This window comes from Atractosteus spatula, chromosome 6 (assembly GCF_055471065.1).
Source record: "Atractosteus spatula isolate fAtrSpa1 chromosome 6, fAtrSpa1.hap1, whole genome shotgun sequence".
NCBI classification, from domain to species: Eukaryota; Metazoa; Chordata; class Actinopteri; order Semionotiformes; family Lepisosteidae; genus Atractosteus; species Atractosteus spatula.
The window spans coordinates 42,520,803-42,548,481 of NC_142711.1; the positions used below are offsets into that span (position 1 = coordinate 42,520,803).

Sequence of the window (27,679 nt, forward strand, 5' to 3'; positions counted from 1 at the left end):
AATATAGATTTTATACATCCCTCATTGAGGAAAGATATCCATCAAAGCACTTACACAACAACCACGATGTTCTCAATGTCATCATATCAGCCTAATACCTCACCCGAATTGCGCGTGGTAACTGCTCCAAAAACATCTGCTGCTGTATCTAATGAAAGGCAGACAACAGAAACATACTGTATACTAACCGGCAAGAAGCATTTTCTGAAAGAAGTTTATTTGAGTTTGTGAAACCAACAAAGACTCCAGTGTTTAACTTGACTACCACTGCACGTCTCAAGGACAGAATGGCTGGTAGCCGTATCATTTCACAAAACCTGGAATCAGAGCACACACAAAAAACAGGAAATGCTCATGGAAATGAAGGTATTGTCAATGGAACAAATGTTAATAAAGAAAAGCACAAATCAAATGTCTCACACGGAGAAAAGTCAAAGTTGTTTAATTTCAACACTCTCACTAGAAAGCAATACGGGCTTCACCACAGAAAAGAACGTCAATCAGAACAAACCAATTGTAAATGGCATTCTCATAATCACTAAGGATTTAGAGAAACCAATTACTAACTTAACATCTATGGGAACTGCTGCTGAAAATACAGTGAGTTCCAGAGCCACATTAGCTCTAAGCCCAGATGAACCACAAGTAAATCTTACTTTCGGTTCCCCAGAAGAGGAGCAAAAATATCACCATGAGAATATAACTACAGTGGGTGAAGCTAATGTTCATCACAAAGAGGGAGTTAATGGAACAAGTGTAAAAGAGGGAGTTAATAAAATGACTGCTCTTGTACATCAGGAACATTCATCACATGCTGCTAGAGAGAATGACAAAGTGTGGACTGACCATGTTTGACAGACATGTTGACAGAATAACAGTTAAATCCATTCCAATTAATAAAGGAAACCCTGAGTTCAGCCAAAAGAGGTCTCATCATGTTGACAGACTATTTTTGAACAGCAGCATGCATGATGTAAGGGCTGCTACAGAACAGATCGATCGCAAAAGAGAAAATGCTTTTTCCACTGGAACTGGCCGCGACAATGGCTTAGGCTCAGCAGCTGAGCAGTCATTGCATAAATCTCTTGTTGTTGCAGACAAGGTTGGGTACATACCCTCAGTGTCCACAGCACAGACATTTAAAGAACGTGAACCTTCAGTGACCCCTGTGTATTCTTCATCTCAGCATAGTACATGGATGGCAACCACCAGTGCTACACCCTCATTTATAGGGACAACCATGTCTTTGGACACATCCACAACCATACACAAGGCTCAACAAGGTGGTGAAATTCAAACTACTTCTTTTTCCCCTGTGGCTCAGACTGAAGGATCTTACATTTCATCGCCTGCACTGATGAAGGCAACAGCAGTAAGCCTGATACTGACTGACCCCTCTAAAGCCAGTGCTAATTTAACGTCCACAGCATCCATGGAAGAACACCAGATGAAAGAGCTTCATGTCACAGCCACCTCTCCTTCTTATCCAAGAAGCCACGATCCTGTTCAAGATTTAAATTCTGCCACTGATCAACCTGACCATCCAGAGAAAACACCTGTCACAGTTCTCATTGATACTGGTAGGCAGCGTGAAGCCACCACAGTTATAGGCAGCTCTGAGGTGCCACCAGGTAGGTTTAGACCAGTTTAGAGAGTGGTCTGGAGTCCTAAAACAGCACATTCAATTGTACATAATGAGTCTAATTTTCCAATTAGAGAATTTGCTGGGCTGTATTCTATGGAGTTTACACTTTGCCCACTGGGAAAAGAATAAGGCTTGCTACAGGTTTATCGGAGTGAGAGAGTTCTCATTCAAGCATGTGTCAGATGTTTTGGCTGTGTAAAGCCCATTGTCTGAGAAAAGCAATCTTTTAATTTCACTTTATGTTATATTTGGACCTTGTCTTGGAAATCAGGAAACAACCCCATTAGCAAAGGATTTACAGCTTTTCTGATGTGCCATTATATTAATGTGTTTAAACTTCTGTTTTTTGTTCTTCTATGGATATTTTATTTGAAAGTGAGTTTTCTTTAGTGCTGAACTGATGCCGTTTTTCTCATAAAGGTGGGCACAGTTCCCATGAGGACTATGATCTAACCTGTTTGAGGAAAAAACCTCTTTTTATTGATTTTGACTTCCTGTGCAGCGGGAGTAAAGACCAAATCACATCACTGCACTGCTATGTTATTCCACAGAATTCTGAAGCACAGATTGTTCATCTTGTATTAATTTTCTGCTTTATGCATGTTAGTGTCCTGTGGAGGTGTGCTACAGGGAGATAAGGGGGAGTTCCAGAGCCCTGGTTTTCCTCAGTCATACCCGAGTAATATGGACTGCACCTGGGAGGTCACAGCTCCTCCTGGGCACCTCATTCTCTTGGCATTTCACTCAATGGTGCTGGAGGAGCACAAGGGCTGCCAGTATGACTTCGTCACCGTCTTTGATGGCAAACGAGAGGAGGGGGTGGAGCTAGGCAGGTAACAGTGATGACAACTGAGCATAAAAAAATCAGCCAGAGCATAAAAAAATCTAATGACGAATTTTACTGACATACAGTATACTGGGATACTGGGATACATACTGGGATACTGGAATGTATACTCTTTTAATTTGTTAAATTCCATTTTCAAGTGGGCTTCAAGGACATGTTCATATACCAGTTGCTTTCCCCTGTTGTTTCCTTACTTGGGCATCAAGTTTATTCAGTGTGATTCTCTGTTTTTCTTTCCATGTATTTTTCGCTACCTCTCATTTTAACAGCCAATTCAAGGAAAAATTTTTTTTAAAGATAACTGTCAGGATTGTGCAAAAGGCAGTTCAATCTGCAGTGCACTATGCCTGGGAACCCGTGGCTAAAGCACTGTGCAATTAGACCAGTGCAATGCTGACACACTACCCAGTATCATGTCCTCTCTTTCGCCTTTAAGTAGCACTTTCAGAAAACTGCTTTGCTGGAAAAAATAAAAGAAGACGAAAGTCAGCCATCTCAGCTAAACAACAAAAAAGAGGAGAGAAACATGGATTATACTTACAGTGGTATTAAAAATGAGTGAAAATATAATATACAGAAAAATACTCAAATTACAAAACGTGGAAATACTGACATAAAACATTATGAACCCCACAAAAAAATCATTTACTTTTGACCAATTTTTCCTTATTCTCTTCCTCCTGACTTGATTTTCTTCATAAGAGCATATACAGTTTCAACAAAAGACTTCTTAAGGCCAAGCTGTCATTTTCAGCTCTTGCAAAACTTGAAGGAATGAAATGGACATTTGGGATGGTTTATGACTGTTGCTGTGAGGTGATTGATTGAGTGACATCTTTTCAGCACAGGAGTCTGTGATAAAGTTTGATCTGCTACACAGTGAAAACCCCTATAGTTCCTAATCATTGATAGGAACTTGTAAAGGGGGTCTCAGGTTTTCACTTTTACAAGAACAGGCAAAACCAATGGTAGGTAACCCCAGAACAGCATATCAGTTTCACTTTGTGGGATGAACTTCTTCCCCCATCTAAATTTTGCATTAAAATAGATTGTTTTAACAAGATGAGAAACAGTTCTCAGACCTAAATTAAAAGAAAAAATACTGGGAACCAGCCATTGCTTAATGACTGGGCTCCACCAGGCAGTGATCTGACAGTTCATTGTAATCGCTTCTGTTGATGTCATTTTTTTTTGCTGTTTTGTCTGTCAGGTTTTGTGGGTCGGAGTTGCCACCTCCACTCAGATCGTCATCCAACACCATGACGGTGCAGTTGAGATCGGACGCCTCTGTGGAGCTTGATGGGTTTTCAGTCCGCTTTCATTCAGTGAAGCCTCCATCAAGTAAATCCTCTCATTAACTTTGGGGAAAAAAAAGTTCAAATGTCGACTCAAGATGGTGAAGTGAACACTACAGTTAATGCGCTGTAACGTACTTAGAGCATATTAGTGTATTTTTACCTTTTGGTGAAAAGCTAAAAGGGTAGGAAATACTGTATATTGTGTTATAAAGGGAAGAAAATGGCCCAAAAGCTTGAGCTTATTCCAGGTGCGAAGCAATGGTGAAAAAGTGAATAATCCATCAGTTTAATAGGAAAAAGAACATTTTTTTTCTCATTTGTAACATGGGATAGGCTTTCATGACACTGTATTGAAAACACGTGTATTACTCAGGCTTTGGGTACTGCTTTGTAAATTCATATTGTTGCTTTACATCATCTTTTCTAAAATAATTTCTTCTTTAGATATTATTTAATTGCATGATGTTCTTTGCAGGATCTATAGTTATAATTATTCAAAAGATTAAAAGGGTGATGGAGTAGTCAACTTTACAAAACACAAAATAGCAATTCTATTGTAATGTCCGATTGTGTATAAAATGCTTACAATTACGCTTGTCATGAACAATTTGATATACTTATTATGTTATTAGATAAACTGAAGACTTAAATCAATGCCAGTGTTGTAAATAGATCTGTAAAAAATCTGTAAAAAGAAAATGCATGATATTCCCTTTTCTCATACTGAACCTGGTTATTATGGACTTTGGTTTAAAGTACTCACGTTTTTTGGAGCCAATTTACAAACTTGTATTCTCCTTTTTGTTACAGTGAGTTTATGTGTACCTGCCCAGTTCTTTCTTCCAATCAGTAGTTCAGTCAAAGTCTAGTAGAGTTAGAGAAGAGGCATGATTTGAATAGCGAGTTTTATTGAGGTAACTCACACTGGGAGGAGGAAAATGACAACCCATCTGCAAGAATAGGGCTACTGCTCCCCTCTCTTCCCTCCGTCCCCTGCTTTAAGGAGGGTGAGGGGGAGGCGTGCACAAGCAAGGAGGCAAGAAGAGTGCTATAGTAGATGTAGGTAGGGAGAAGTGGAGGAGGTTAGGGTTTGACCTCCTTCTGAACTTCTGTTTAAAACTCTGTTTCATGGAGTTAAAATAGGATGAACACAATCCTATTTTTTGTCTAGTTCAATATTTTGAGCACAATATTTTGTCAAGCTCTTTCTGAGGTTCTGAATGCGTGGTCTTTTTTAAATTTTGAGGTCTTACAGGCCGTGTTAGATTGCGAGGGGGCAGGAATCGGTTTGAAGGGCTCGTGGAAATGGCTTTCGGTGGAGCGCTAGGGAGGATGTGTGCCGAGCAGTGGGAAAAAAGGGAAGCGACAGTGGTGTGCCGACAGCTGGGATTCCCTGGAGCTGCCTTCGCGTACAGGTATTTGACTACAATGGTGACCGTTTGGCGGCTGTATTGTTCAGAAGAAACACATTTCAATTGCTGACTCTTGATCTCCAAAGTCAGAATTGTGAAGCATCAGTGTTGTCTGTTAACACAGGAAATGACAAAAAAATGCTTTTAGTTGCAGGCAAAATTAATTACAAATCTTTTTATAGCCCTACGTTTTACAAAAACATGACAGGAACTATGTGGAAAAAAGAAGGACTTGTTCTTATTTTTAAACCAGAATTGTTCTTCTTAAAATGGACTGCTTAGCTGTAACTAAGAAAATACTCTGGGTTTTGATTCTGTTTATTTTTAAGTGCTACACTCCAGCTGAAAAGATTTGACTAAATAAAAAGTCAGTAGTGGCCAACATGATGCCCTTAAGCAAAAAAAGCAAAAAAACTATGTAGATATACCACAGGAAGCCTCACCAGCTTGCCATCTTCAATTAAATGATGTACAGGGATGTATCACTCTGTCTGTGATAACAATGAGTCTACACTACTGTAGAATACATGAAATACATTAGAATCAGCACAATAGCATATATTTGGTGTGATTTCTGAATGAAATCACAGGATACAGGTATCAAACAATTATAGATTTGGATACACACAACAGTTGCAACACTTTTATAATGTGCAGAAATACATTTATCTTGCCTCCTAATGCTGTATTTGTCCCCTGTTGTTTGTAAAGGCTTTGATTAGCAGGACCCAAACAATACCTCACTGGTTGAGCAAAGGAGTGAGATTTGGTGTGTTTTAGACTACAAAGGGGCTCACATTCTCCTCTGTTGCAACAGAAGCTATTTTTAAAGAATCTATTATATTGCAATGTCCTCCAACAGAAGTGAGCTCATTCCAATCTGAGCCTTTGGTGGTTTTGAGCACGCATGGACAGAAAGCCTTGGTGTTTCGACATGAGATCTTTCTCCAATTTGTAGGGTCCAGTCACAAGCACGTGACCCTCCTGTGACTGTGTCCTATGTTGAATGCTCAGGGGATGAAAGCTCCCTGGATGAGTGTGAAGTTAAGTGGGGCCGGAAATGTAGTACAACAGAAAGAGCTGCCGTCCACTGTCAAGGTAGGAACTGAACAATGTGAGACTCAGGATTGTTCTGTGGAAGTTTATTCTTAGGTCATTTTGCATGGCATGGCATACTGATGTGTCCATATCCACCACTAATGTTATTATACATTTAAGTACAGAGACTCGTACGTCTATCTAACACTTGTGCAACAATGTTCAATTGTGCGAGTGCGTTGCTGAGAAATAAAGTTCATTTTCTAGACCCCTACTTTATTGCGACATATTACAAAAGGAGGTTGCTGCTCCAAAAAAGGTGGACTTACCAACCAGGTAAATCCAAGAGTTTAAAGGCATATAACTTATTACATGTGAAGGCTGAGCAAATCCATCTTTTGGCATAAAGTAGAAACAGGAAAGCTTTAATTGAATTTGACCGCAGTTTCAAATTTGTGTTGAGAATTAATATCAAGATGGTTGTGTCCGGGGTCAGCACACAGACCTGGGCCAATGAAAATAGCAGTGGATAGCCTTCAGGGTTAACGTTATAGACAATTTATAGGTAGGACAGGGTGGTTGCTTTGTTGTAGGGTTCTTGCAGAGAAATGGTGAAAAAGATAAAAAAATTGACATCAAGATGGATCAAACTCTTTTTCTTATATTTGTTTTAAATGTTTTTATGGGCCTCTGGTCTTGAGTAGTTTTACCCATAAGAAGTTGGAATTTAAAACATTATTGGATATCCCTACTAGTTATTTAAAAATATAATCCTAGAAATACTGTATTAATTGCAAAAATTGAGTCTGAAGGCATTGTTTTCAGTACAGTTTATTTTACACCAGTTTTGTCATTTACCATTTTGTCATTATGATTATATGCATTATTTTGGTTTCTATATCAGTTCTTTACAGTGGCACCTATATGTATTTGAACATTTATGACCTCAGGCTGTCCAATTAGCTTGTTTCAGAAAGAAGCTGCATCAGACTACAGGTGCTCTCCTGGACATGAGAGCTGTGAGGGCATGTTTGTTTGTTGTAGTTATGGAGACCTGCTCAATCCTGAGGAGTGCTGGTGTCCTGGAATCTGGAACCTATGTCATTGACCCAGATGGGGAGGACCAGGGAGTCGAGCCCTTCCCTGTCTTCTGTGACATGAACTCTCTGCGAGCTGATGGTGCGCTCCCCTCTTAACTCCCAGAACACTCCTGAGTTCACACCTGTGGTAGTGCAAGAATCTGTAGTGACTGACTTAACAGGGTTAATTTTGTTTGGATAAGAGAGGATTAGCAAGTGTGTCTGTTTAGCTTCTGTAGGCTTACAGCATACATAAGAATTATTTTAGTGCTTTACACTGTCTTAATGAGAATGAACTACGAACTATGCATAAATCACGGTATAATCTGTAGTCTTACCATTTGAAATTGTGCAGTCTTACCACTTGAAATACTGCAGTTTCTCTGGAGTTGTGAAATAAATTTTGAAGACAGAGCGTCATCCCTGCTCCTCTCCTCTCCTATCACCATCCTTGTAGTAGGTCCTCGGTGGCCAGGGAGTGAAGGCCAGAACTCACCTCCAGATGTTCACCAGCCCTATTACTAAACACCAAGATGTTAGTAATTTGGTTCAGGTTCCTGAAGTGTTTCATTAATTATTGTGGCAAATACATCTAAAAGCAGGGATATTCAAATGCCAGACGGTGCTTTACATTATAACAAGGCTTGGATACAGTCCCCTGTTTATGCTGCAAATCAATATATTGTGGGTGTTATTGTGGCACAGTGGTTTGAACTGCTGCCTTGCAGCGCTGGGGCCCTGGGTTCCTGGGGTGTTACAGATGCAGCCATTCAAAGTGAGCGGTACAGACACGTACCGCAGGTAAGATGACACGGGGTACCGCGGTGCGTGATTGGTTGACCGACGGGGCACTCGTGGTCCGTTGGTCTGTCGTAGAAAGACTTACTGTAAACGTCTTTACTGTGCCCGTTGTAGATATTGAATTTTACCACTGAAGGGAAATCTTAGTAGCTGAGCATAAAAAGAATAGGAGCATACTGTAACGCGTGTGAAGGCCATAAACGATATTAATTTTGGAACGTAAACATACAGTATATAGCTGGTCTTGGTACTTTAAAGAAAAAAATACACACCAGTATTCCATTTCTCCCTAAACATTGTAAGCTTCGAAGTCTTTAACTAACGTGATACCGGAGTCAACAAGCATACTTTTAGAATTTGATTAAAAGGGAATATAATATGGAATCGCGTATCTCAAGAAATTAATAACGATATAATTATATTCATGTTGCAAAAGAACTGCAACGGACATAAAAACTCCCTTGCTTTTAACAGAGCGTTCCATAATTTCTAACTACGAAAATGCCAGGTGAAAGGATTTGTAAACATATTTTGTTAAAGCAAGTCAGTTTTTTCTGCAACACATAAAATACATTTTTCCAAGAAAGTTTAGCCTTTGCCACTAATGAAACCACTAAATAAAGACATAAATATAGAAATCTTAAGATTTGTTTTATTTAATGTTGGTAGCAGGATGAACTGTCAGAGTGTATATTTTGTCGCAAAGTTGCTGCAAGATGTTAACAGTGAAAAAGGTATTTAGAAATGAGTTATTTCAAGATGAAAAAGAAAACAAAACATGGTTTCATTACGACCAGAATCGGTCTTGAGATATTTTTAACTTGATTTACAGTATTTGAGAGGTATGTCTTAACACCGATACTACAGTGCTTAAGTACTGCTCACGTATATGTTTCTAGGTTTATATTATGCATTTCATACAGTCAAATTACTTTTGAGCAACTAATAAGAAGCGCGAAACGGTATGCGTTTTACTTTCGTTTTGTGCTGGGACCCATGGATTGATTAGAGATATCAAGTACATACAAGTCATTTTTTAAATGTTGCAGTTCGTCTTGGAAAACATGTTACGAGTACATCATCTATCAACAATCACACAGGTTCTGTTTCCATATTGCGGATTTTGGTTAGGTATTATCAAATCCAGTGGCGCTGTTAGTTTACTGAGTCCCATGTCACACATGGTCTGTGATTGAAACCTGTAAAACCGGTTTAATTCGTCACAGCCAGCACTCTTCAGGTGTGAGGGTCTTCTGCTCAGAATGAAACGCTAAAATGTTTGTGTATATTCTAATGGTAGTGGGGGCAGGGTGTGTGGGAACAGGTTTGGTTGAAATTGCATTGGAGATCTATGTTCTTCACACCTGAAACATTTTCTCTGAAAGCATTTTCTTCGCAGTTTAACTGATCTTGTTACAGCATGTTACAGTTTACTATTATTAACCATATTAATTTTAAGTGCTTAATGTAAAATCTTGTAAAAATATATTTTCATTGTTCAAATATACATTAAGTCTGACTATCATATAATAAGTTAAATACAAAACTAAAGAAAAAATAGGGTTAAATATAATTCAAAATATTTTGCTAACAATGTTAACTGTTTATGAATAATAAAATGTATTAACTAAGGAGTAGGATGGCACAGTTGTTAGTATGTTTTTTGTTTTGTTTCTTTTTCATAAATACAACAGTAGTACCTGATGTCTCAGTGGCTTTCAAAATTAAATTATGCATGCAAACCTGTGAACTAGAAAGATAACTAAGATATCCATCCATTATATTCCATAATATCCATGAAATATATGGCGCTGAAATACAGTATGTGTGACGCAGTGGTGGCCTGACACGGTGAGGTGCCCTGGCAGCTGTGTGATGCAGTGGTGGTCGGGTATGTAGAGGTGCACTGGCAGCTGTGTGCTGTGACGCAGTGGTGGCCTGGCACGGTGAGGTGCGCTGGCAGCTGTGTGATGCAGTGGTGGTCGGGTATGTAGAGGTGCACTGGCAGCTGTGTGTTGTGACGCAGTGGTGGCCTGGCACGGTGAGGTGCGCTGGCAGCTGTGTGATGCAGTGGTGGCCTGGGACGGTGAGGTGCGCTTGCAGCTATGTGACGCAGTGGTGGCCTGGCACGGTGAGGTGCGCTGGCAGCTGTGTGATGCAGTGGTGGTCGGGTATGTAGAGGTGCACTGGCAGCTGTGTGTTGTGACGCAGTGGTGGCCTGGCATGGTGAGGTGCGCTGGCAGCTGTGTGGTGTGACGCAGTGGTGGCCTGGTACAGTGAGGTGCGCTGGCAGCTGTGTGGTGTGACGCAGTGGTGGCCTGACACGGTGAGGTGCCCTGGCAGCTGTATGATGCAGTGGTGGCCTGGCACGGTGAGGTGCGCTTGCAGCTATGTGACGCAGTGGTGGCCTGGCACGGTGAGGTGCGCTGGCAGCTGTGTGATGCAGTGGTGGTCGGGTATGTAGAGGTGCACTGGCAGCTGTGTGTTGTGACGCAGTGGTGGCCTGGCACGGTGAGGTGCGCTGGCAGCTGTGTGGTGTGACGCAGTGGTGGCCTGGTACAGTGAGGTGCGCTGGCAGCTGTGTGGTGTGACGCTGTGGTGGCCTGGCACGGTTACATGCGCTGGCAGCTGTGTGGTGTGACGCAGTGATGGCCTGGCATGGTGAGGTGCGCTGGCATATAATGAATATATTCATGTGCATCCAACACACAGTTCAACGCTAGCAACTACACAAAATCTAAAATGTGAGCTCTACTTGCCACTTACAATACCAACAGTACCAGCTAAGTTTAGTAGTGACATTTTCATGGATCTTTTTAACAATAAAATTTACAACATCAGACTTCAGACACAATTAAACAGGCCTCAAAAAAGTCTGGTACAAACATTTTCAGCATGGTGAAACATGGTGAACATTTCCACCACTGCGTCACACCACACAGCTGCCAGCGCACCTCACCGTGCCAGGCCACCACTGCATCACACAGCTGCCAGCGCACCTCACCGTGCCAGGCCACCACAGCGTCACACCACACAGCTGCCAGCGCACCTCACCGTACCAGGCCACCACTGCGTCACACCACACAGCTGTCAGCGCACCTCACCGTGCCAGGCCACCACTGCGTCACACCACACAGCTGCCAGCGCACCTCACCGTGCCAGGCCACCACTGCGTCACAACGCACAGCTGCCAGTGCACCTCTACATACCCGACCACCACTGCATCACACAGCTGCCAGCGCACCTCACCGTGCCAGGCCACCACTGCGTCACAACACACAGCTGCCAGTGCACCTCTACATACCCGACCACCACTGCATCACACAGCTGCCAGCGCACCTCACCGTGCCAGGCCACCACTGCGTCACAACACACAGCTGCGTGCACCTCTACATACCCGACCACCACTGCATCACACAGCTGCCAGCGCACCTCACCGTGCCAGGCCACCACTGCGTCACAACACACAGCTGCCAGTGCACCTCTACATACCCGACCACCACTGCATCACACAGCTGCCAGCGCACCTCACCGTGCCAGGCCACCACTGCGTCACAGCACACAGCTGCCAGTGCACCTCTACATACCCGACCACCACTGCATCACACAGCTGCCAGGGCACCTCACCGTGTCAGGCCACCACTGCGTCACACATACTGTATTTCAGCGCCATATATTTCATGGATATTATGGAATATAATGGATGGATATCTTAGTTATCTTTCTAGTTCACAGGTTTGCATGCATAATTTAATTTTGAAAGCCACTGAGACATCAGGTACTACTGTTGTATTTATGAAAAAGAAACAAAACAAAAAACATACTAACAACTGTGCCATCCTACTCCTTAGTTAATACATTTTATTATTCATAAACAGTTAACATTGTTAGCAAAATATTTTGAATTATATTTAACCCTATTTTTTCTTTAGTTTTGTATTTAACTTATTATATGATAGTCAGACTTAATGTATATTTGAACAATGAAAATATATTTTTACAAGATTTTACATTAAGCACTTAAAATTAATATGGTTAATAATAGTAAACTGTAACATGCTGTAACAAGATCAGTTAAACTGCGAAGAAAATGCTTTCAGAGAAAATGTTTCAGGTGTGAAGAACATAGATCTCCAATGCAATTTCAACCAAACCTGTTCCCACACACCCTGCCCCCACTACCATTAGAATATACACAAACATTTTAGCGTTTCATTCTGAGCAGAAGACCCTTACACCTGAAGAGTGCTGGCTGTGACGAATTAAACCAGTTTTACAGGTTTCAATCACAGACCATGCGTGACATGGGACTCAGTAAACTAACAGCGCCACTGGATTTGATAATACCTAACCAAAATCCGCAATATGGAAACAGAACCTGTGTGATTGTTGATAGATGATGTACTCGTAACATTTTTTCCAAGACAAACTGCAACATTTAAAAAATGACTTGTATGTACTTGATATCTCTAATCAATCCATGGGTCCCAGCACAAAACGAAAGTAAAACGCATACCGTTTCGCGCTTCTTATTAGTTGCTCAAAAGTAATTTGACTGTATGAAATGCATAATATAAACCTAGAAACATATACGTGAGCAGTACTTAAGCACTGTAGTATCGGTGTTAAGACATACCTCTCAAATACTGTAAATCAAGTTAAAAATATCTCAAGACCGATTCTGGTCGTAATGAAACCATGTTTTGTTTTCTTTTTCATCTTGAAATAACTCATTTCTAAATACCTTTTTCACTGTTAACATCTTGCAGCAACTTTGCGACAAAATATACACTCTGACAGTTCATCCTGCTACCAACATTAAATAAAACAAATCTTAAGATTTCTATATTTATGTCTTTATTTAGTGGTTTCATTAGTGACAAAGGCTAAACTTTCTTGGAAAAATGTATTTTATGTGTTGCAGAAAAAACTGACTTGCTTTAACAAAATATGTTTACAAATCCTTTCACCTGGCATTTTCGTAGTTAGAAATTATGGAACGCTCTGTTTAAAGCAAGGGAGTTTTTATGTCCGTTGCAGTTCTTTTGCAACATGAATATAATTATATCGTTATTAATTTCTTGAGATACGCGATTCCATATTATATTCCCTTTTAATCAAATTCTAAAAGTATGCTTGTTGACTCCGGTATCACGTTAGTTAAAGACTTCGAAGCTTACAATGTTTAGGGAGAAATGGAATACTGGTGTGTATTTTTTTCTTTAAAGTACCGAGACCAGCCATATACTGTATGTTTATGTTAAGATTTCCCTTCAGTGGTAAAATTAGATATGAATATTCAATACTTAAACGGGCACAGTTAAGACATTAAATATACATATACATATTGTATACAGTACAGTTTGCATACGGTAATATGTTTATGTTACGTGATTAAAAAATAAATAAATAAATAAAACTGGAAGGTCCAGCACCAGCTAGATTTGAACACACAACCTGCCAGTTGGTAGTCACGCACCTAGACCAGTAGGCTACAAGACAGCTCGCATGAACAGGCAGGCGAAACAGCCCTACACAGCCCTGCCACAGTACACGGATATAATCATACCGTTATTAATTTCTTGAGATACGCGATTCCATATTATATTCCCTTTTAATCAAATTCTAAAAGTATGCTTGTTGACTCCGGTATCACGTTAGTTAAAGACTTCGAAGCTTACAATGTTTAGGGAGAAATGGAATACCGGTGTGTATTTTTCCTTGTGATATTTTAAGCTCTAGTTGAATGATAGGTGTCGCATTTTAAATCATTTTCGTAGTTAGAAATTATGAAACGCCCTGTTAAAAGCAAGGAAGTTTTTATGCCCGTCGAAGTAAAACAAAATGCCTGACAAAGTATGGCTTGGACAGATTCCAAGTGCTTGTACAAATGTGCTAAAGAAATTAGACTTTGAGTATACAGCTTGTCCAAAGTCATCCATTATTAATACTATTAGTAATATCTTCAGTAAAGGCTTTGATGCATAAATATTTCTGATAAAGGTAGGTTGTGTACTTTTGTCCAACTGAGCAATCTTGCTTTCATAAAATATACCAACATTTTAATGACTGATGATTAACATACTGTAATACACAGTTCAAAATTAAAGGCTCAAATGCTGTACATGAGAGGTTAAGCTCCCCCTGGCGGTTTTACAAGGCGACGCCGGATAGTTAGTCACGTGACACCACGTTAACTGCGTCATACCGCGTGATACTGCGACACGCCCACCGGGGTATGCCGCGAAATACCTCACTCATTTTGAATGGCTGCATCTGTATATGTCTGGAGTTTGTATGTTCTCCCCATGCTCACGTAGGTTTGCTCCATAGATGAATTGGCTTCTCGGAAAGATATACCCTCTTGAGTCCATTGCTTGCTGGGATAGGCTCTATCTGCTTTGCGATCCTGAATTGGAAGAAGTGGTTAGAAAAAGTGACTGAAATAAAGTTGTTGTTTTTTTGTGGGAATGTAGCGGCTGACTGGAAATCAAAGCAAGATCTCCACCCGCTTGAATTCAAAGAGAGAGATAATGTGAGGGACAAAGAAAAGACAGGAAACAAACGATCTCTTCACCAAGGCTTGCTTCTCAGGTGTGACCGTGGTGGGCCATGACTCAGAGAGCCGTACGCGAGTCTCTCCCTTCGAGGAGGCTGGCTGCTACTCCAGGCAGATAACATACAGACAGGCATCGCTGCTGCAGCTGAGGTCTCTGATTCAGGCCTCTGAATCCTGCACTCAACTCGTCAAAGTAAGTTCAGCCTTCCTCATGCTACACTGAGCGACATGTTATAACTATGCCTGTCAGTTCCCTAGATCACAACGTACAAAAGGTGCAAACTTTTCAGGAGGCGTATCTAGACATCCTTGTTGATTCTTTATAGCTTGCATGTGGACTTTGTAAGAGATTTTTGCAAACAGTGGAGTCAGCATTTTTTATTAAGAGGGCCTCACAGGAAGGCCCATACTGTATGTTTTCAGTTCTCCCCTGCTGGTATTATGATTGAGCTGTAGCAGTGAGTCAAGCTGATTGGCAGCCCAGGTGGGGATGAAAGAAAAGCCATTAGAACCCATTACCAAAAGCATATCCAGGACTGCCTCAAAGCTTCCGAATGTTAGAAGTGCCTTTGCCTGTTTGGAGTTTGCACGTACTGTATTACCTGCGTTGGTGTTGGTTTTCTCCTGTTACTCTGATCTCCTCCAGCCCCCCCAATACATGCTAACAGAGTGAAGGGACTACACCCCCTCCAAGCAGTTGTCCCTTCAATAGTCCAGACAATCCTTTATTGCTGAAGAATTCTCATAGACCTCCCACAATTCTCTGTGTAGCTGGAATGTCGCCACACCCGGTTTCTGGGAGAGGAGTGGGGCTGGTGGGTATCCTGGGATGGACGCAGGATGAACTCTTGGGGCAGCACATCTACGGACAGTAAGAAATGTGCCTGTGGAGAGAGAGGTAATACTGGTTATTAGGTAATTCTCTACCACTGAAATCAGGGGATTCTTAACTCTTATTGTCGTTTTACCTCTTATTTCTTTTAAGAATCCCTGAACTGTGTTCCAGGCTCATCCAAAAGGGCAGAGAAACACTATGTGTTACTTGACAAATGTGGCTGATACGATTAATAATGTGACAATAATGAAAGCATTTTTAGTGATTTCACAAGTATAAAAGAATGAATTCCATTCATTTGGTATTTTCGTAAGGATGATAAAAAGGATAAAATGATAAAAAGCTTTTCATGTTTCAGTGCAAGTACGTATAGTACATTCTAAACAGCACATAGTGTGCATGCTTAAAATGTTGATAAAATGTTGTGCGTATTTTATATATTTGAAATATACCATATAATTATATAATAGGTACTATTAAAAGCATAATGTGAAAAAAAACTGTACATAGAGTGTGTGCATACATGTGACTCATAGTTGGCTTTATACCGCATATTGTATCTGTAGGTGACTGTGATCTTGGATTGCTGACATGCAACTGCGATGCTAATGACGAAGTGTGGCGTTCAGATGAAGGCTACCTGTCTGACAAGGCCTCCCTGCCCATGAGAGATGTGAGATTAGGAGACACCCGAGACATGCCAATGGAGATGGCCTTCCACACGATTGGAAAACTACGCTGCACTGGACAAAGTAAGGTCATAAAGCAAATGTGATCTGTGAAGTTCTTAACTTCTGATATGTCTTATATTCATTTAGAACTACTAAAATTCATTTCCTTCTCTTTATACCCTAACACTATCACTAACTTTTCTGTAATTCCTACTCAGCACAGGTCACATTGACCTTAGAATACCAAAGAAACATTGTCATATCTTGCCAAAAACATACTCTCTGTCTGATTGCCTATTTTGAGACTGCAGATTTAGTATTATGAAGAGCTTAAGCCACATCTAATGCACAGCTCGGTACAGTACATCAGTCCTGAATAAATATCACAGCTCAACACAATAGAGAGGAATCACATCATAAAACGGAGTCGTTCATACTTCTTCATTAACAAGTTTGTAACATACTGTATTTTAAGATATTCTCATGATATATGTCAGTCTTGTCAATTAATATATAGAGTAAGTACTGTACATGAAAAAGGAGAGCCCCAGTCTCAGGTAGGTGATTAGAAATTAATTAGCAGATGTATTGTTGTGCAAACCCAACCACTCTTCACAAAGCTGGAAACTGACCCAGCAAACTGCCTCACTCTTTGTTCAGGCAACATTGTTAAATTCGGCAAAGAAAACAGAAGACACATGGTTTCATTTGACTTGGTAATCAATGTCACCATTCAATGCTAAAAATTGGATTCATAATCACTCAGGCAGTTGGGCTAGTTTTTGCTGGGCAACATTTTTTATTCCTCAGTCTCTCATAGTCGTTTCATGTTCCGATTGGAATGTATCCAGGCACAATATGAATTTAAAATTTCAAGCACTCAGGAAAGAGGATTTTAAATATAAACCATTCATAATTGTGTGATTTCAAATTGACTTAAAATTAAAGGGGATCCATAATATTACATCTGATCTTACATGCACAGCTTCTTGTGGATATGCAGTCTAGGTTTCCAGCAGTTGAGGAGTTAATTGCTGAGGAATTCTCTGACTGCATTCCCACAATTAAACTGAAGCACTCCGAGATCTGATTCCCTTTTAAGAGATGTTATTTCATGTTTCCAGCTGTTGAACATTTCTTAAGTGTGAACAAAGAAAGGACTAGAAACTGAGATGTCTTGGTGTTTTCCTTTGTGATCAAACATAACATCTCCATGTGGTTCATTTCTGAAAACAATGGATTATGTCTTTCAGCAAATGTAATTAACAACCTTCGGTGTTAAAACATGAAATTCCATTGATTCCTTTGAATGTGTTGTTTTTTTATGAGGACAGAAATAACTAAAATAAAGACAAAAAACACTGAATTTAGCAGATTTCAGTTGAACAGTATTCTTGATTAACGACATTAAAAATAGTTTTCTGACGGTACTGTATATTTATTTCTAAATTTGTATTTTATGAGTCGTATACATTGATTGCTAACAATTTGCCATCCATGCGTGATCAGAAATCCTTGTCTGGGCTGTGGCAAGCCGGAGCCTGCCTCCATGGGACACATAACTGCTCTTCTCCTGGACAGGATGTGGCTTGCAATTTAGAGCAACCAGTCCAACCTGCCAATATTTGCTTTAGAAATTCAGCCAAAGCCAGCATCAAACCTCAAATCCTTCATTTGTGAGGCTGTCATGCCTGACATCCCTCCCTAGAGGGCGCTCCACTACTCCTGTTATTGTTATTGTTCTTGTGATTAACCTCCCCAGGTGCACCTTCTTAGGTGTATTATTTAAAGACTAGCTCCTCCAGACCTCGGGGCTCATCATTAGGGTAAGGCGAGGCCCGCCTAGCACCAGGAAACCCTACGTCCATCTCCTGAGGGCATAGGCCTCATCCCCGACACCTCCTGCTTCCTGAGCCCGGGATCTGGAGGATCTCGCCCCATCACCCTTGGACCTCCATGTTTTGTCTGTCCATGTGTTCCCCCCTTCCGGGGATTTTAACCTTGTCGCGTCCCAGGATGGACTCTCGGACTGTGCCCTGACCTGCCTTTGGACCCGTTTGGATTTGGATGCCGTTCTTTGTCTCCCCCGTTCACTGTCTCACAGACTGTCACTATTATTTTGTGCACTGTTAAACCCCTGTGTGTTTCCTTTTACCACGCCTCCTGTTTTCTCCAGCTCTTACCGCAACGCATAGGTTCTACTACAAGACCTGACACGGATCTCAGTCTGTGTTCGTGACAGAAGCATCACATCTGTCAGAGGAACAGCCCAGCTAGCTCAGTCGGTAGAGACTCTTAATCTCAGGGTCGTGGGTTCGAGCCCCACGTTGGGCGGATCATGTGGTTTTTAGCCAGCAGCCATATCACCCTGCAACTCACAACTGGCAGCCCACTTAAGCTCAGCAGGTGTGAGCCTGGTCAGTACCTGGATGGGAGACCTCCTGGGAAAAACTAAGGTTGCTGCTGGAAGAGGTGTTAGTGGGGCCAGCAGGGGGCGCTCACCCTGCGGTCCATGTGGGTTCTAATGCCCCACTATGGTGACGGGGACACTATACTGTAAACAGGCGCCGTCCTTCGGATGAGACGTAAAACCGAGGTCCTGACTCTCTGTGGTCATTAAAAATACCAGGGTGTTTCTCGAAAGGAGTATGGGTGTAACCCTGGCGTCCTGGCCAAAATTCCCATTGACCCTTACCAATCATGGCCTCCTAATAATCCCCCTCTATGAATTGGCTACATTACTCTGCTCTCCTACCCACTGATAGCTGATGTGTGGTGAGCGTTCTGGCGTACTATGGCTGCCGTCGCATCATCCAGGTGGAGCTGCACATTGGTGGTGGTGGAGGGGAGTCCCCATTACCTGTAAAGCGCTTTGAGTGGAGTGTCCAGAAAAGTGCTATATAAGTGTAAGCAATTATTATTATTATTTTTATTATCTGACTTTGCCAGGATAGGTCCTTGCTCTATCTGATGCTGAATATTAATAGACGCCTTAATTTCATTGTGTCTACTGTGATGCTCAAACTACAGGGTTATCTGCAAAGATACTCAATAGTATTAATTTTTAAAACTTTCCAGTCTCTCACATGCAGGCCTCGACTCTCCTTTTACAGCACTGCCTGCCAGTGAAACTTATTTCTGCAGTGGTCAGAGCACACCTCTGTCTGATGCATTGAGAGTTATGTACTGAACATAACTGTTATACTGTATTTGTTAGAAGGGTGATATCCTGTCTTTACAGGGTTCTAGCCCATGCTATAAAAAAGGTTACACTGCAGTTGTTAAATATGCCATATGAATTTTACTGTAAATTGACAAGAGCAAGGGCAAAAAAGCATGCCGTTATTGCCCTGTTGTCCATCAACCATTTTCTAACTGTTTCTTCCAAATCAGAGTCACGGGGGAGCAAGAGCCTACCCCAGCAAGCAATGGGCACAAGGCAGGATACACCCTGGACAGGACACCAGTCCATTGCAGGGCACACACAGACACAGACACGCACACACTCACACCAGGGCCAGTCTTCCCAGAAACAAATTAATGTAGCAGATTTATTTAATTAAAGGCCCCAGTATTGCAAGGCAGCAATACTCACCACTGTACTGCTGTGCCACTCTTTAGCACCCAGCTGAATAAAAGATAAAAGCCTTCCTTCTGCTCTCTTAACTATCTGTGTTGACATCGTGCAGAGACCTTGGATCCAGTGCTGGAGTCTTGTGCAGCTCTGATGGAGGCTGGCTTTGTGGAGTCAAGGCGATACATCATTGACCCAGATGGGCCAGGACAGGGGCTCTCCCAGTTCGAGGTGTACTGTGATATGGCTTCTGACCCACTGACAGGTAAACTGAAGGCTAATAGAGGCAACACATCGCACCTAGCATTCTTGGATGACTTTTCACCTGTTCTTTTCATATCTAGCTACTCCAGTCCCAGGTAAGAGTTCCCAGTTTTAAACCATTCCCTGCTTAATTTCCTTAAAGGATATTTTTAATTCTAACCATTGTTCTTACATCTGCCTGCTAACCTGCTTTGTTAAAAAGCAAGTAAAGGCCAATGATAGTGAATGAAAGTGCAGGGTTATATACATACATACTGTATAAAGTATATACATTTTTTACTGTAGATATAATATTATTGCAGAATATTATTTTATTCACATAAATTGGGGGCTGATAAATATGGATGATACAACTTAAATCTGTATATTTATTTTTTAAGTATGGTTCAGAAAAACAAAACTACTTTTTCAATAAATCAGCAATTGATTTATAGATCAATATAGCCAAATTAATTAAATGAGCAATTAAATTAGATCTATAAATCTGTTTTCTGCAGTGAAATTTTAATAGTTTGGAACTTGTTTGAAGCATGTTGTGAAATTGTACTTTTTTGACACTTCGGTATGACATAAAATATGCTTCAATGCCAGAATAAATAATCATGGAACAAATGCTCACAGTGGACAAGTTGTGATTATAGGAATGTTATATATCAGGTGGGTAGCTGCGTCAGCATGCGTAGGCTACAAAGGAACAAGTAAAGGTTTATTCCATGCTTAAAGAGAGGAAAGGAAACACAACGTTTCAGCTGTGGAGCTTTCTTCAGGTGTAAGAAAGATAGGCTGATGCAGCTACCTACCTGATAAATGACATTTCTATAATCACAACAAATCAGCAGAAGGTGCGCTATTTTGTTGACTATAAATCCTCACATGCCATGGTCAGAGGGTCATATTTTAAAAACGGTACAGTAAATTTTCTTATACTTCAGTATATTGAGAGTCTGTTACATTGTGTGTCACACCACAGTGTCAGAATTGTGAGACGTTTTTATAATCGGAGGGGAGGGCCATAGCAATACAGCAGAAAGTGCAATCACCTTTTCCCAGTGCAAGTTCGTGTTATTGTGAGTTTTTAAAATGGGTTTGCGATTTTCTGAAATATATTCCATACAAAAATACAATTTGGACAGTCGCTATTTATTTGGATATCCCCTTTCACTGAGGATGTCTACAGTATACCATCTGGATTAGTACTGACCGAAGAGAGCTATCTACAGGCGAAAGGCGGCATAACATCACTGCAGCAGCATTTAAGGTGGAACGAAAAACGCGCATAAGAAGCTGGCAACTTCAGCCTCGTAAGATATTTTGAGAGAGAGCTTTTTTAATTTGAATCAGAAGCATTTTCTTAGCAATATTAGGAACTGCACTCCATTTAGTATTGTCCGGATTCTACCTTGTGTTGGTGTTGGGAGGACCTAAACCTCCTAACCCACATTTTATTTCAATTTCTGAAGTACATTTTTGTACTTTGTGAGCACTTATCCTCTGGATCTGGATTTTACTGTGTTTAGCAAATTTTTGCTGATTCTTTGAGCACTCTTAGTGCTTAAATATAAATAAAACTGGATTTTGCCATCTCACTTTCACGATACAATTTCCTGATCCTTTATTTTGTTGATGGGTATCGTAGTACTATGATTCTTTTACCATTTGTGTATATTGTCTCTACCACAATGTGACTCCTCTGAGTTTGCGCTACCTTGTGCTGTCCCTGTGCTTGCTGCTAGAACACTAATGCAGGTGTATCTGTGATCTTGCTGGGCTGTGTCCTCCTGACTCAGGTATCACAGTGGTGAGTCACAACAGTGGGCACCGCATGCGTGTGGCTCCTTGCGAAGAGAAAGGCTGTTACAGGAAAGAGCTCCAATACGAAGCAGATCTCTCTCAGCTCCACGCCTTAACACAAGTGTCCAGGTCCTGCCAGCAGTATGTCAAGGTGAGCTGGGAGCAGGGAGTGGGACAGAAGACTATCTGATTCTCATTGCTCCTCCATCAAATGCGTTCCACAGCTGCACAGCTGTTAAACTCCACCTTGCAAACGTCTGCTGTAGAATGTTTTCAAAATAACATTGAGAAGTCAAAATAGCTCTTTCCTGAAGTCTGCATCAGAAGTTATGATGAGGTTGGTATTTTTCTTTAATTGACAGGTTATGGAGAGTTTAGTATTTCATAGACCTCATTTGCACAAACTCTACCCAGTTACAGTAAGGCCAAGACTTATCTAGACTGAACAGTAGCAAGAAACACAATTGTTAAACTTTCTTCATTTGCCTGTATAAAATATCCACAAATCTTGTCATTAGATTTCACCGGCATGTGTGATAAATATTCGTGTTCAGAATCGTTTGTGTTAGCCGTTGTACTGTGGACAGGATTAAACTGGATTAAACTGCTTTGAACTAGTGGCCCCTGGGGAAACGCAGAGCCTGAACCTTGTTCTTCATCCTGCAGCTGGACTGTCGGCACACCCGCTTCGTTCAGTCTGGCTGGGGCTGGTGGGTCTCATGGGACGGGCAGAAGATGCTGGACTGGGGAGGAGCTGAGAGGAACAGTGGGAGCTGTGCGTGTGGCATGACAGGTGACTGAGCCCGCCATCTTGTGCTTCTGTCCACAGTCAGCCTGACGGACAGCTCTCACTCATTGCAGAGTCTGCATGTTTGGTGTGGTTAATTCATATGGATTCATTTTTCCATGGATCTGTTTGTGGCAAACGGGTGTTTGCTTTAATTTATATAATGCTCATTAGAACATAAGAACATAACATAAGGCCCATCTAGCCTGTTGCTGGTGGCAAACTTATCTAAAAACCTCATCCAGCCACCATTAATAAATAAATTAATGAAAACACCAAATAAGATATTTTGCTGTGTAAAATTATTTTTTCATTTAAGGGGGGGTAATCCAATGTGAAACAAAAATCACATTTTCTGAGAATCTGGAGTTCAGAATGTAATAGATCATTATATGATAGTTATATGATCCAAAAATGTTCATAGTTCCACACTACTAATCCCAGAATGTAGTAATAGGCGAAGTATAATAATACCCAAAGTATAGGCGGGAGCCCTGAGTCAAGAATATAATGTCTACTCCTCAAAGCTGGCCTAAATTGCAGAGTGGAAAACCCATTTAAAATCCTGCATGGAGTTTCACAAAGCATTTAAGTGATACTGCAGATGTGTCAACAGATTATGTGGTGAGGTGGAATGAAACTGAACCTTTTTGGTCTAAATGCAAAGAGTTATAACTATAAAAAACTCAGCACAGTGCATTACCTAGTCATGGGTGCCATAACAAACAAGAGCAAACAAGCTTATGTAGCCCATGTGGTAATTAGTAGTTAATTGATCCAACGATCTCATCGAGCTGTTTCTTGAAAGAGCCAGTACTTGGATGGGGAGTCAAATACAGTTTCAAAAGAAAACCTGCCTCAGTTTGCTAAAGACCATAAAAAGGGCAAAACATCACTTTTCAGCAGGACATTGGCCCATATTACAAAGCCAAAGCTACACTGGAGTGACTTAAGAAGAAAAAACGCATTGTGCTTGGGTGGCCCAGTCAGAGAATCTTTGGAAGGACTTGTAAACTGCTGCCCATGAGCGATACTCAATAAAATGGGACATTGTAAGCAAATCTACAAAAAGAGTGAGTAAAAACTGCAAAAACTGGTGCGCAAACTTACCTAAGACTTGTGTAATTGCTACCAAATGTATGTACACCAAATACGGAGCTCACAGGTCTGAATGCTTCTGCAATCAACATTTTTTCAGCTCTCTGTTTTTTTCTGACATTTACTATGTTATCTTACCCTTAAAAGTTTTCCGTTTGAACTCCCAGGTTTTGAGTAACGTATTAATTTTACCATGCGTATGCACCAGGAGGGCACAGTGGTGCAGTGGTCAGCATTGCTCCCCCACGGCGCTCAGTGCAGAGTTTCAGTGTTATCTGCGTGTACGCATGGGTTTTCTCGGTGCTCCGATTCCCTCCCACATTCCAAAGACTTACTGGTAGGTTAATTGGATTCTGGGAACTTTGGCCCTGGTGTGAGCGTGTATATGTTTAAGTCTGTGTGTGCCCTGTGATGGACCGGCATCCTGTCCAGGCCTTGTATCTGTTGCATGCTGGGACTAGGCTCTGGCTCCCCTGCACCCCTGTATTAGATAAAGTGGTTAGAAAATAGCTGGATTGATGTATGCATCAGTGTTATTTCACAAAGTGATACACCATAGGAAGGGTCTGAATACTTTTGCAAAGCACATTATACCTGCATAAGGTTAAGCAGGCATTAGAGATCAGATTCTTTTAAAAGGAAATACCTTTATTCGTAATTTCAATATTCAAACGTAGCTTAACAGAAATATGGCTTCTGGGCCTCTACAAAAGTGGAGTGCCTTAGGATACCATTCTTTAAATGCTGTTGCATTTTTTTCAGGTTCAGTGTTATAATAATAATGCTTTTATTATTAGCTACTGAAAATTGTTTGACATCCAAATTTGTCTTACCGTATTTGTATTGCAGAACCTAAGAATTAGACTAATGTAAATGTGTAGATTTTGCAACAAGATAGCATGCTTCAGTTTCACGTCATGGTAGATCTTTTGTTTTTCATTTTTTATAATGCCCTAATTAGAATTGCAATCTAACTGCCCTGGTATCGCCCACAGGTACATGCTTTGGAATGGGGCGCCTGTGTAATTGTGACAGCAATGATCACGTCTGGAGGATGGATGAGGGTTTTCTCAGAGACAAAAACTCGCTGCCTGTGAAGGCCGTGCACTTTGGGGACACTAAGGATGCCCCTCTAGAAATGGCCTTCCACACTGTAGGAAAACTGACCTGCAAAGGGAAAAGTAAGGTTTGTTTTCCTATTTTTTCATATTTTTTCTAGTGTTTTGTTTATGTCATGCTAGCGGCACGGTGGTGTAGTGGATAGCATCGTAACTTCACAGCACTGGGGGCTTGGGTTCAATTCCTGAGGCGCTATGTGCGAGGAGCTTTTATGTTTCCATTGGTTTCCTTTGGGTCCAGTGTCCTCTCACAGTCCAAAGACATACTGATAGGTTAATTGGCTTTTGGGAAAATTGGCCCTGGTGTGAGTGTGTGCATGTCTGTGTCTGTCTGCGCTGCGATGGACTGGTATCGTGTCCAGGGTGTACCCTGTTTTGCACCTGTTGCTTGCTGGGATAGGCTGCAGCTCCCTTGTGACCCTGTATTGGATAAAGCGGTAAGAAAATGGATTGATGTTCATGTCATATTTAATATAATTTTTTGGGAACATCAGCAGCTTTAAATACTGAATTATTTCAGCAATATCCATCTCAGCGATGTCAGAGCCAGGGCATCTCTTTACTGAGTTCTGCTTTTGCATATGAACTAGAGGTGTGGATTAGTAGAATTCTACTCTCGGGCACCATCGTAGCACACTGGTCAGTACTGGGGGAGTTCCATTTTGGACCTGGGGTGCCTCTGGATGAACTGGTTTCCTCCCACAGTCCAAAGACGTACTGGTAGGTTAATTGGCTTTTGGTTAAACTAGCCCTGGTGTGAGTATGTGCGTGTCTGTGTTTGCTCTGCAGTGGACTGGCATCCCATCCAGGGTGTATTTCAGTGCTTGCTGGGATAGGCTCTGGCTTCCCCACGATCCTAAATTGGATTAAGCCATTAGAAAATTAATGGATAACACATCTCTCTACCACTTTGGGCTGGATGAGCTTGAGTTCTATACAATGTGGCATCCTTCATCATGGTACTTAATCTCTGCTTGTATACAGTATGTGTATTAGAAACATCTGAAAAGATCTGGCAAATGTGATAATTTGCACATTTAAGGATCATGCATAATAATACATCAATATAAGGAAATGACGAGTTAATTCGTTTTAATTTACTGATGCAGGAACATCTAATATTGATAATGTGAACAAAATAAGTTGCACAGTGATCCTATTTGACCTACTGTACCTTTTTTCTACTGAGGATCAGAAAAGGCAGACACTAGCTTTCTATTAGCCAGAACCTAAGATTAAGACTGAATCATGTTGCTTTGATGACTTTCTTTTCTGATTTCATTTCAGTCTCAAGCACATCACCGAGCATCTAAACCCAGGCATAAAAGGACAACAAATACAGTTATTGGAGAGAGGGCATACCGAAGATTATTGGAAATTCTATGCCGACTTGCCTGAGAAACCAGTTGATTGTGGTTTGTTATAGAGCTTTTAGGCAAGACCTGCTGACATGCAAAGGATTACTCTTGAGACACGAAATTCAAAGATGACCCATTTGAATTTTTAGATGAGAGGAAAGATTCACATAAGGATACTGCTGCACTGACTACAGGCATAGAAGGAGCTACTCTGGTATTTAGACCTGGCAAGCTGCATTTCTGCACCAGTTAACAGGCATCACTAAGAACTATTCAGCTTCCACCTTCAGGAGCTCTGGGTAGAAAAGACAGAAGGATTTTTAAAATGTGATGAGTCACAGACAATGATTCTCAGTGAGTTGTGGATGCAAGGAATGTTTAAGAATAGCATTGGGGAACTACTGAACCAGTACTGCAGCACAATACACATTGGAGAGTATGTGTGCAAAATTCCTAAAGTTTAAAAACCAATGCACTTTTGGTTTGTCGAAAGTTAGGGCACATATATAATATTTTGTGTTCTCATGCATACATTATTTTATAAAATTGTTAATCAATTTGGTTAAAAAAAAAGTATTGAAAATATTTCTGATTTTTCACTCATTTCTCTGTAAGGTGGCAAATGATATCCTCATATGAAATATCGATGCATACAGTTACCAGTATAGTAACACTGAGTTATACCAAAACAAGGTAGTTATGGTCATTTTCAACACTTGGTAGTCCTGTGACCTTTACACAATGTGAAATGTCAGATAAAAGTCACAAGTAGCTGCGGTGACATTTATACAAGCTCATTTCAGTAGTGTTTCATTCCTTCCCAGAGAAGGTACAATGCGTAATCTTATAAGAAGCTGTTACTGTAGTGCCACTAACGTGAACTTGCCACAGAAGTAAGATGGGTTAGAAGAGGTATTGTCCAGAATAAAATTATCAATGTTATGTATTTCTTAAGGACAAATTAAGAATAAAAAACTGAAGAATGCTTGTGTGTTGTTATTTCTGGCACAGTGGAAATAATATGTATGAAATAATACCCGAACAAGGATTGTACTGTTTGATGTATTTAATGCAGAGCTATTTCACCCACTTTCCTTTATATTTTTCAAACAGTTCACATCATTATAACTTTTACTCTGTTATACAATACACAAATAAACACAAGTCAGTACACATCATCTCTACATGACTTCCATCGGTTTGTAACAATCCCAACATAGTTCATTTATCTCCTAACAAAACCCAGCACCAACTACATATGTTTGACCATTAAAAAGTATATGGCCTTTCCTTTATGATCTACTTTTCATTGTAAAAAGTTTGATATTTCTGATGTTCCCAGGGTTTTCATATTTTATTAGAAATTCCCTGAAGGCTTCTTATGTGATGAGAAAGGACTTTTAGCATGTAGTAACTTTGGCATTATGGTTGTCTTCAGGTTTTTTGGTTACGCAAGTTATCATTGAGGTATATTTCTTTTTCTTTATAATGTCCAGCTATTTTT

General features: G+C 40.8%; 2 protein-coding genes across 2 annotated transcripts; both read left to right on the top strand.

The window, feature by feature from the left end:
- Nucleotides 1–1,014: 1,014 nt before the first annotated feature.
- Nucleotides 1,015–20,001, top strand: LOC148832917 (uncharacterized). Its single transcript, XM_088918161.1, has 11 exons — nt 1,015–1,631; nt 2,253–2,478; nt 3,703–3,833; nt 5,037–5,205; nt 6,161–6,300; nt 7,285–7,419; nt 14,715–14,872; nt 15,451–15,577; nt 16,081–16,266; nt 19,875–19,922; nt 19,985–20,001. The coding sequence occupies exons 1-11, from the start codon at nt 1,199–1,201 to the stop codon at nt 19,999–20,001; spliced, it is 1,770 nt and encodes a 589-aa protein (XP_088774287.1). The 5' UTR covers nt 1,015–1,198.
- On the top strand, nt 19,928–27,142 carry LOC148832918 (neurexin-4-like). Its single transcript, XM_088918181.1, has 5 exons — nt 19,928–20,024; nt 21,811–21,965; nt 22,481–22,607; nt 24,695–24,880; nt 26,105–27,142. The coding sequence occupies exons 1-5, from the start codon at nt 20,003–20,005 to the stop codon at nt 26,128–26,130; spliced, it is 516 nt and encodes a 171-aa protein (XP_088774307.1). The 5' UTR covers nt 19,928–20,002; the 3' UTR covers nt 26,131–27,142.
- Nucleotides 27,143–27,679: the final 537 nt, after the last annotated feature.